The following is a 10,609-nucleotide window of genomic DNA, read 5'->3' on the forward strand; positions in this document are numbered from 1 at the left end:
GGAGCCCGCGGGAAGCCCACAGCAGCCGTGCTGCGGGGCTGCTCCGCTGCAGCCGCCTCCCTGAGCTCCGAACCCTGCCAGGGCCTGTCCACAGCAGCACATTCCGGGTGAGTGAAGGGTCTGCGCTCCCCCCGTGCCTTCGGGGTCTGCCCCAAGCTCAGGTTTTGTGTTTGCTCCTCCGGAGTTCACGTTCAGCCCCAAAACAGCCCCGGATTGCAGTGACAATTCCCAGCTCTTCCCGCACACAAAGGCAAAGGAGACTTCACAAACTCCACAGGCTTTGTACAAAAACCGCTTTTTTTTGCTTTTATTTCACAAAATTGGGTGGCTGCTGCAGGAATCAAACCGGCCCTATACAGAGATCAGGTGAAAAAGTGGGCACAGGGATTATTTATACAGAAACAAAACAGTGTCCAGGATCCAGGTCCTCGGCAGGATCAGCACTAGGACAGTAAAAAATAGTCTCCACCTGGATCCTGGGAATCGCTCACGCTAGAAACAACCTGAGGTTACTCTAAACTGGACTAAGGGCTGCACCAGAAATCCCATGCTCACCCCAAAGACCCTGGAGGGGAAGGAAGCCTTGGGAAGGGGAATGGGAAGGCCCCGGCCGCTCTCTGTGCGGCACCGGGGAGTCGTGCTGGAAGACCTGGCAAATCCTTAATTTTTAAATGGTGGAAGTGGTTCCAGAGTTTGTGGGAGTCTCTCTCCAGCCCAACCTCAACTCCCACCCAGCCAAAAGCCACCCTTGAAATCAAGGAGCAGCCTCCAGACCCTCAGCAGGGAAACCCCAAACGCTCCTGGGCTGGGATGAGGGCAGAGAACCTGATAAGGACTTTTTGCAGGACTTTTCCCCAAGTTTTGGCAGCCTGGAGGTGTGCAGCAGCAGCTCTGGGGTGCTCCCAGATCCACCTGCTGAAGCTGTTCCCTTCCCCACCCCTCCAGCCGCAGTGGGGGGTGACGGGAGCTGTCCCAGCTGCATTCGCTGCCGCCCCGGCCATCCAGAGGTAGTTCTGGCATTCCCATCCCAGCCATCCCAACCCAATCCCGAATTCTAGCACTTCTCAGCTATCTACTTTATTATTATTTTTTTGTTTTCTTCATTTTAAAAAGTACAAAGTATATGCTCCAAAAAGAGGGACTAAAAACGGGGGTTATTCCTCAGTTGGCTACTGCACCGAACTACTCAGGGAAGGTCCAACTACCACCTCCAAAGGCAAAGGAAAGGTAAAAACTGGAGCAAGAAAACTCCTACCATTGAGTGGTTTTATTCCGGTCGATTCACTCCCGGTTCATTCCCATGGATCAATATTTCCTGTAATAAGTTAGAGGCAGCTCTGGCCGCAGCCACCAGGAATCCCTGCGGACACGGCTGCCGGCCCTGCGCCTCCGTGCCCCAGCACACCCTGGTTTTCCTGCTCTGCTCCAAGCTCTGGTTTGGCATCTCCTCTCGGTGCTTTGCTCTGCCCAGGGACCTCAGAACACTGAGTCACCCTGGGGTGGGCACGTCCTAAAGCTCAGCTCCTGCCCGAAAACCTGGATTATTTCACCCTTCCTGGGAGAAGCCCAAGCTCAAAGCACCAAGAGGAAGGAAACCAGCGTGGAGCTCTGCAAGGCAAGCAGGCCAAGGGGTAAAGGACTTCTCACCAGCAACATGGAGGCGCTCCTGGCATCCCTATCTCCAGCTTTCCCAAGGGAATGCCAAGCTCTGCCAGGCTCCGGTGGGGAGCGGGGGAACGCCTCCGCGCGAACGTGTGCAGATCACACACACACGACTGGGAGAGGAGGGGGAAACCTCCCCAGGGAACAGAAGGGAACTGAGGAATTCTCTTTTGGTCACCACTATGTTGCTGTGGAAGTTCCTTCCTCCTTCCTTGGCTGCTTAGGGAGCGGCTGAGGCCGGCGGGGCTCCGGCCGGTGGCGGGGTCACTCCTTCCGCAGGCGGCGGCGGCTGCGCTGGGCCGGGATCTGCAGGGAGACAAGGGGGACAGTGAGGGACACTGGGAGGACAGGGAGGGACACTGGGGGGGCTGGACACAGAGAAGGGACACAACGCCTGTGCCCAGGTGTCTCCAGGCCACGGGACAGTCTGTCTGATGGGAATTCCTGCAGCCAGGACCGTCCCTAGGAACGGCACCATGGTGGCTCCCAAAGCTCTGCTGCACCTTTATGGTGCTTTTCCACCACCCAGCGCCGCATGGACTTCATGAAAGAGGGAAAAATTCCCATATTTTTATGGACAAGGCGCCGGGGATGCGGCTCAGCAGCTGGCAAATCCATGCCAAGCAACTTGCAGAGCTGGAATTGGCATCTCTCACCTCCCAGCTCTGCGCCCAAGCCCAAATTACAGCTCTTTTCTGTTTAAAATAGATGGAACAATGGGTTTGATATAAACAGCGGCTGCCCCTCCCTCTGAAGGGTGGATGTAGGTTAAAGCAGAGGAATCCACGGATGCAGCGAGCAGGAGGGAAGAGAGGAGGGATACAAAGGACCAGCCTCGTGCCCAGAGAGGAGATACTAATGGAACATGACTGACTTGTTTAGTAGGGGAGGAAAAAAGGAGAAATTAAGAGAAGGGAAGAGAGCAAACAGGAATACAACCTGACACGAGATATTCCCAGTGGTAAAGGCTCAGGGAAAAGGACGGAGAAGTAAAGCTGGGAGAGCAGAGGAACAGGAGCAAAGCCCAAACAGAAATAGCACAGGCAGAGTTTTCCCGCTGGGGCTGGGGATGCCCGTGAGTCAGAGCTCGCAGCAGCTCCTGCCGCTGAAGCCAAAATCAAACGGGCTTTTCCCATCATTTTTTGGGAGAGGTACTACAAGTGATGACAATTCCTGCTCGTCCAGTGACAACCACACCGAGCGTTCTGGGGGTGAGGATTCCTGAGCAGCAGTGGGCCAGGCTGCAATTAATAATGGCAAATTTATTGAGGAATTCCTGACAGAGAATTCCTCACTCATTCCTCCCTGTGCCAGCTTGTCTTCTGCCTTCTGGGCTTGGCCACACTCTCACACTCATTCAAGCAACTCCCACACCATGGCTCCTGATCCAGCTGCCTTTTTGGCTGCCATAAATCAACTTCATTTTAGAGGTGCAGATTTTATACTGGGAATGTTCCTTACATGGTTTATCTTCTCCTTCTTCCTAAACAGGACTTCCTCGCTCCGATTCCAGGGTGCCAAGCTTTCAGTAAGGTATTACTGAACTGGATCCTACTCTTACCTCCACTATTTAGGAGTTATAGTTAATTCCTGACCCTCCACTAAGCTGGGAGAAGTTTTTGATCATCACCACTGAACCTCTGTATCACTATAAATAAACCAGGGGATGTTATAAATAAAATAAAGGACAATGGAATGTGTTGGGATGCCCAGAGGGCTGAGGAGCACTTAGAGCTTCCAGCACATCCCCGGCACCACTCTCGGGCTGGCAGTGTGCACAGATCCCGTTATTCCTGCAGGAAATAGGGAGTTCCCACTAGAATGCCTTTCCCAGTGACAGAGGAGCCCCCCAGGAGCATCCCCAGGAGGTGCACTCACACATGCCGTTGGGAGCTGCCAGCGGGACGCGGGGGCCGATGAGGTTCCCCGACATCGGGGCCATCCCGGGCGGGGCGGCCCCGCCACCGGGGTGGATGCTGGCGGACACGCTTGGCATCATCCGGCCCGGCAGGGGCTGTCCTGGGATCATGGAGCCAGGCCCCGGCATCTGACCTGCAGAGGAGGGAGAGACACGAGCGTGAGGCCCTCGAAGTGCTGGGGAGGGAAAACCAGTGGGGTTGTGCTCCCAGCAGTGAGCAGAGCCCTCTGTGAGAGGCGGCTCCGCGTGCGCTCCACACTCCCAGGAAACGCCTCTTCATCCCCCAACACACCTCCAGGAAGGGTCAGGGGGCACTTGGAACCTCTTGGGAACACCGGAACAAGGGGCAAGTGGGAGGGAACACAGTCAAACCCAAGGGGAACCCCCACCAGAAAGGGCATCCCACGGAATCCAAGTGCTGGGAACCAGACGGAGTAACAAGGCATCAGAGGAAGAGCCCCTGATGGAGAGGAGCAGCCATGAAGCCTCATGGATAAGCTTCCTGGGAGAACTGAAATCACACAGTTAAAGCTGGGCTGCGCAGGAATTCCTGCTATGATTCCAGGTGTTGCTGTGAGGAGGATTCCAAGGCTCTTCCTCACAAACCAGCTCTGTGGGAGACCTCCCTGTTCCAGCTACACCACCTGGCCCTGGACACCTCCAGCTTGGGGCTGATACTTTAGAACCTCATTTGAGGGATGGTTTGGCATAATCCAATTCCATTTCCTTTAACACATGTCCATGGAGGGACAGTATTTAATGAGACAGGGATGGAAACGGCTCCTTCCCTTCAGGCAAGGGGGGAAATGAACGTGATGAACCCTCTGACACAACAAAGGCTCTGAACGCACATGAACAGCACCAGAGTCACACGGGGCTAAAGCTCTGCATTTGGGATGGAGCCAACACCTGGGCACAAACACCATTAACTCCTAGAGGAGAATCTCCAGGGACACCTCAGAGCCCCTTCCAGTGCTAAAGGGGCTCCAGGAGAGCTGCAGAGGGACTGGGGACAAGGCATGGAAGGACAGGACACAGGGAATGGCTTCCCAGTGCCAGGGGGATGGGATATTGGGAAACATCATCCAGTTCCAACCTCCCAAAGACTCAGAGACTTTGTAGCAGAAGAAGATATTCACAGCTAGGAGGGGTGTTATTCACTGGCAAAATTAAGGTTGATCAGGGAATAAAAACATAAAAACTGGAATAACACAGCTGTGTTTGAAAGGCCCAGGAAAGCTGGGAACTGAGAAATTCCCAGCCTGGGAGCTGCCACCTGAAAGGACCCTCAATAATTTGGGCATCCCTGAACACCACAGGCCTACGGGATTCTCTCTCACTAACGAAGTGATTAATATTAAAATCCCTTTTCTGAAACATCGGAAGCTGAATCAGACTTTACTACACACTGAGTGGCTTCACGTGAAATTCCAGCACTGGGCAAGAATTCCTTCAGGAAAAGGCTGTCAAACCCACAGGGACATGCAGCTTCAAGGATGTTTTGATATGCAAATCAACCCCAGTTGTGCTAAAATCACCTCTGAACAGAAATTAAATCTACTTTCTAAAATGTCATTTCTTCATAAATGCAAAGTGTGCCCCTGGATCCCTGGCAGTGCCCAAGGCCAGGCTGGACATTGGGGCTGGGAGCAGCCTGGGACAGTGGGAGGTGTCCCTGCCCATGGCAGGGGTGGCACTGGATGGTCCTTAGGGTCCCTTCCCATCCAAACCATGGGATTCTACAACTCCCAACCTCCCAGCAATGCTCACTGGGAAGCTCCCTCCTTCCTGGACCATGGATTTTCCCAAGCTGTTTTCCCTGTTAAACCTTGGAGGTTTAAAACCAAGCAGCACTGCTGGTTTGCTGGAGTTGTCCGTAAGCTGAGAAGCTCCTCTGTGTGGGGGTTTGGCTGCCCATTTTTTCCCTTCCTGACACGGGATGCAACAATTTTACCTCAAAATGAGCTTAGGGAGCTGGCAGAGGAACAATCCCATCCCATCCCAGCTCCAAAACACCCAAGCTGAGAGTACCCAAGTACTGAACCCATCCAGAGTGGGATTAACCAAGGGAAATCACTGCTGCCACCATGGCAGAACCAAAGCCCTGCTCCTACACAGATGTTTTTTTCCAAGAGAAAGCGCTCCAAGACAGCGGCTCAAGCAGAAAATGTGGAAGTGTGACCTACATAGGGGGGAGAGCCGAGGAACAGCAGCTGTGGGAAAAGGTCCAGTCCAAAGGTTCAACACATCGAGATTTACCAGAATGAAAACCCCTCACAGGGAGGGGCTGGGCACCTTCTCCAGCACCCTCCCCTGTTACCAACGCAGCCTCACACTCCAGGGAATTGGGAGGAACGCCTTTAGAGGCTCTCCAAGGTATTTATCTCCATTAAAAAGCCTCTGCCTCTATTAAATCAGCACTTGAGGAGCACTGGGCTGATAAGCAGCCAGAGGGGTTTTGTTTTGATGCACGAGGCTTGGAGCTGATCCAAATGCTCCAGCACCTCTCCCTGTCCAGCCTTTGCAGGGAAAACCTGTGGACACAGCCAGTGCTCCGTGCAGGAGGGGCCTTTGGCGGGCGGGATTCCGGAGGGCACGGAGCAGCTCTGTGGGGATGAGCCTGGCTGACAGCCTGCTCTCCTGCTACTGAGGAGTTGTTTCCCAGCCCTGACATGGAAGAGGCAGAGAACACCTCCAGGGAATGCTGGCTGGCATTCCAAGGTGTGCTCCTTCCCACTGGGAATGGGTTTCACAGGCTCTGGGAATCCTGGAATGGTTTGGGCTGGAAGGAACCCTAAAGCTCAGCTCATTCAACCCCTGCCATGGGCAGGGATATTCCAACAGCAGATCCATCCTTCCCTCCACCCTCCCTCCCGCTGCCCCCCCAGCCAAGCACTGTGAATAATTAACCACAGTAACTCGTTTGGCCTCGTGTCTCCGGGAAGAAGAGGCAGAATTTCCACTTCACTGGCATCCAGCATTTCTGGCCCTCCCTCCGAGTGCCGCGCTCGGGCACCTCCAGGGCCGGAGCCGTGCCTGGGCCCCGCGCCGGGATCACCATTCCGTGCCTCCCGGGAAGCACGTAGGAGACTCTGGGAATACCTCGTGGGGAAGCTGCTGCTGTCACCCTCCCAGAGGAAAGGATCCTGCACCAAACATCCCCGGGAGCGCTCAGCCCCAGGAGCCGCTGCCTCTTGCCTGGGGCAGGTTTATAAACAGCCAAACTGCAGAGAGCCCAACGTGGTGCCAGTGTTCCTGTGCCACCGACCTCCCTCACACCTTCAACCCCAAATTACCCCCAGGTTACAATGCTGTGGATCAGCTCCAACCCCATGCACCACCCCATGACTTGGATTTCCTTTCATCCCACTGCTCCCTGCACCTCCCCAGCAAACTCTGTACATCTGATGGAGAAACAGGAAGCACTGACAGCTGTTAGGGAGTATTTACCTAAAGCAAGTGAACTCAAAATCCTTATCTGTACCCAAAAAAAAACCCCCTGGAATAGTCACCAGCCCAATAAGGAAGCAAATAGCATCCAGGAACTTAATTTAAACCTACAAATAATGAAATGCTCAGCAGCTGAAAAACCACAAGCTCAAAATTCCTGACAAAGTATTTTTTTTGAGTATTTCAACCATTGACAGAAAATGGGGCAAAATATATCAGGGAAAGGTTATTAAGTTGCTCATCCAGCTGTGGTGGGAAGTGTATCCTGCCCTCCTCATTCCATTTCTGCCTTAGGTCAGAGATGATTTACCAGGTGAAAATTCCACCCAAAGGAAGAGTTAATAATGACAGCTACTAATCCCAGCTATCTCTCTTCCTCCAAGAATTTCCAGAAGTTTCCTGTAGTCCACACCACGAGTATCACCAGAACCAGGAGTTCTCATCCCACTGATCACCAGCCCAGAGCTTAAACAGAAATCAATGAAGTGCCATGGGAAGAAACTGGAAATTTTATTTCCCGTTATAATGACAAGGTGCAGCTTTTCACAGTGAAACTGGAATCCAATTTTTTCCCCCTATTCTAAAAGTTTTCATTCCAGGGCAAAGGGGAGAACAAAATAAGCTCAGGGAAGATGAATCTACAGTCCAGCAGAGCCAGACATGGTCCTGCCAAGGAGAAATGGGTGACCCTCAGCTGGAGATGTTCTCCAGATGGCTCCAGCCCAACCCTCCTCTGGAGATGTTCTCCACCACCATGTCCAGACTGACATCTGAGCTAAAAACCACATTTCTGGGAAAAGCCTCACTTTTAGTTAAGAGATTGACTTAACTGTTTCTGCCCCCGAGTCCAGACGAGCCGTGAGCAGGAATTTATCTTCCTCTCTTCCCTCTCCAAATGCCATCTCAGATCCTTTCCTCCCTTTGCTTCCCACCACCCCTTCAGCTCTCGTCAATCACTCCAAGGAACCGACCTTGGTTCTGTTCACGGTCTGCTGAGCCCACGGCTGCACTTCCAGCTGCTATTGAGGTCAGAACCTGTCTGAAACCACCAGAGAGCACCGAGGTAAGGGCTGGAGTGACACCCAGCCAGCTGAGCAGGAACTGTGCAGGTACTGCCAGCCCAGCTGCCCCATGGTGCTCCTGGATCACTCTCAGGGGTTTGGGAGTTTCTTCTCCCCATCTCAGGCAGTGCCCAAGGCCAGGCTGGACATTGGGGCTTGGAGCAGCCTGGGACAGTGGAAGGTGTCCCTGCCATGGCAGGAGGTGGCACTGGGTGATTATCGAGGTCCAACCCAAACCATTCCAGGACTCCATAATCTCCTCACTCACCAAAATTTGGGATCTCCCCCTAGGCTGCAGGAGACTCAGGGGCAGACCCAGTGAGGGAACTCACAGGTGTAGGGTGAGCAAGGTGAAGTTCACCAGTTTGCCATTTTCTCTCCATGCCCTCAAGTCAGAATAACTCTGCTGTGCAGCCAAGGAGCTTTGGCACCTGTGGCCTTCCCAGGCACTCCTAACAAACTGCCACTGAAGAACTCAAGGAAACGAGCCCCTTCTGCTTTCCAGGAAAGATCAGCTGGGCTGTGGCTGGAGACACAGAGCGGTTTGCTCCAAACTCTGAGCAGGCCTCCAACTCTTCCCTTCACAGAAGCATCAAACCAGAGAACTGTCAGAGGAGGTGAGGGCACATCCCGGTGCTGGGGGCGTGTGGAATGGGACAGCTCTGGATGCTGCTGTGGGAGTCAGGAGTGCTGAGCCTTAGCCAGGGCTCTGCTGCCCTCAGCCAGGGGAGGTGCTGCTGGAAAAGTCAATCTATCGACCAGCTTTAATCAAACCTGAAAGAGAGATGTTCTGACTAATTAACAGAGCCACATTCCCTGTTCCTGCTCCGGGAGGGACCCCTGGGAATGCAGAGCCTGGGTGGCTGCGAGGGGCTGGAGTAACACGGGGCTGTGTGAGCCAAGGATGGGAGCACATCAGAAAGCAGGAGTTATCAGCTCCCCAGAGAATAAACACAACAATGCTTTAATCTTGTCCCAGTCCCCACAGCAGCATGGAAGGAGAGCTGTGTATGGATGTGCCAGGATTGCCTCCTTTACTCCGTTCCCCATTTGCCAGTTTTCCCTTTCCAGGTTATTCCTTCACAGCCACGTGAGCAGCCCTGAGCTGTCCACACCCCACAACAGACACACTGAGCCAGCATGTTAAATCTGAGTCTAAAGCTAGACCATGTTTTATCCCACTCACAATCCAATTCCAGCAAAAACCAAACCAGCTCCCACGGATTTTTGTCCACAGCGAACCCAGGAACTCCCTGAGCCTTAAAAACGGAGTGAGCCTGAGCCTCACCAGACAAGTCTTCCCTTCCTGCCCAGTCACCAGTCCTCTGCCCCTGCTGAAGGAATCCACTTTGATCACTCTGCAGATCCAGTTGGATTAGTGCCCATTTTCCTGGTCACCTGCAAATCCTGCTGTCTCCTGTGCCCTTCTGCTCCTTCCCAAATCAAATGCTTTTTGTCTCAAGAGGAAAACTCAAGTTCCTGCAGCTTCCTGTTGCCACGTTCTATCTGGATTATGACACTCAAACTTTCCAGCTTCTTCAGCAGCTGCCTATTAAAAATCTTCCAAAATACTTTTGGCTAATAACTGATCAGGTCTTCTTCTGGAGCAGGTTTTGGTCAAGCTCCTCGGCTGTGTCCAGTCCCACAACCAGATTCCCATGTGTCAGACACCATTATTCAATTTTAAATTACCATTTCAACAACCTTTAGCAAGTAAAAGCTGCCAATTCACATCAGCACCTGATCATCCCACCCTCTGGAATCAGGAGTATCTCCCCCCTTGGAGATACCCAACCCTCAGCAGGACAAGTCCCCTACCAGCAGGACGGGCTGCACTGGACACTTCCAGGTGACCCCTCTGACCAACACGGTCCTGTGACCCTCCCCTGGCATCAAACACATCCAGGCAGGACACAGCAACCTCTCACAGTCAGGTCTCCTGCCAAAGGAAGTTCCTTAAGGAGCTTCTGCTGCTTGTCCCAGTCTCTTAACTTCCGTGCCATGAACTGGAGAATTTGAGGAATGATTGTTTTTGAAGGAGCATCTGCTCAGATCACCAAAACAAGTCTAGAGAAATACAAATAACCTAAAAACATCTGGAAGTGCTTGGGGTAGCTTCACATTTCACTTGACTTTAGAGCCTGACTGTCCCAGACAGGGGACTCCCAGCCCTGCTGGACAATCTGCTCTGGGGCTGATGAACCTCCCAGGGAAAAAAAAAGGTGTTTTCCTGTGGCTGGAAGGAATTTCTCATGTTTGTGCCCACTGCCTCCCACCCTGGTGCTGCTGGGGGGAGCCTGGCCCTCCCTCATTCCCAACTTTTGGGGTTCACACCCTCCATAAGACACCACCTCCTCAAACTCCATCCACACATCCAGAATGGGGTAAAAGCTCCAAAATGAACCTGCAGAACAAGCAAAGCTCATCCTTCCAGCCAGCCGTGTCTGACAGTGGCACCATTACAAACCAGTAACCCAGACCAGCCAACACCCCTCGGGCAGCCTCTCCTGGCAGCTCA

General features: G+C 53.1%; 1 protein-coding gene across 1 annotated transcript in view; it reads right to left on the reverse strand.

Annotated features, from left to right (window-relative positions):
• Nucleotides 1-278: 278 nt before the first annotated feature.
• The window catches only part of SMARCC1 (SWI/SNF related, matrix associated, actin dependent regulator of chromatin subfamily c member 1), a 59,611-nt gene continuing 49,280 nt past the window's right edge, over nt 279-10,609 (reverse strand). Inside the window, exons 26-28 of the mRNA XM_017737673.1 lie at nt 8,289-8,299; nt 3,541-3,729; nt 279-1,968 (exon numbers count right to left, since the gene is read on the reverse strand). Coding sequence (XP_017593162.1) covers nt 1,883-1,968; nt 3,541-3,729; nt 8,289-8,299 — 286 coding nt within the window. The 3' untranslated portion in view covers nt 279-1,882. The remainder of the gene's footprint in view (nt 1,969-3,540; nt 3,730-8,288; nt 8,300-10,609) is intronic.

The sequence above is a fragment of the Corvus brachyrhynchos genome, unplaced genomic scaffold (assembly GCF_000691975.1).
Source record: "Corvus brachyrhynchos isolate BGI_N302 unplaced genomic scaffold, ASM69197v1 scaffold426, whole genome shotgun sequence".
NCBI classification, from domain to species: domain Eukaryota; kingdom Metazoa; phylum Chordata; class Aves; order Passeriformes; family Corvidae; genus Corvus; species Corvus brachyrhynchos.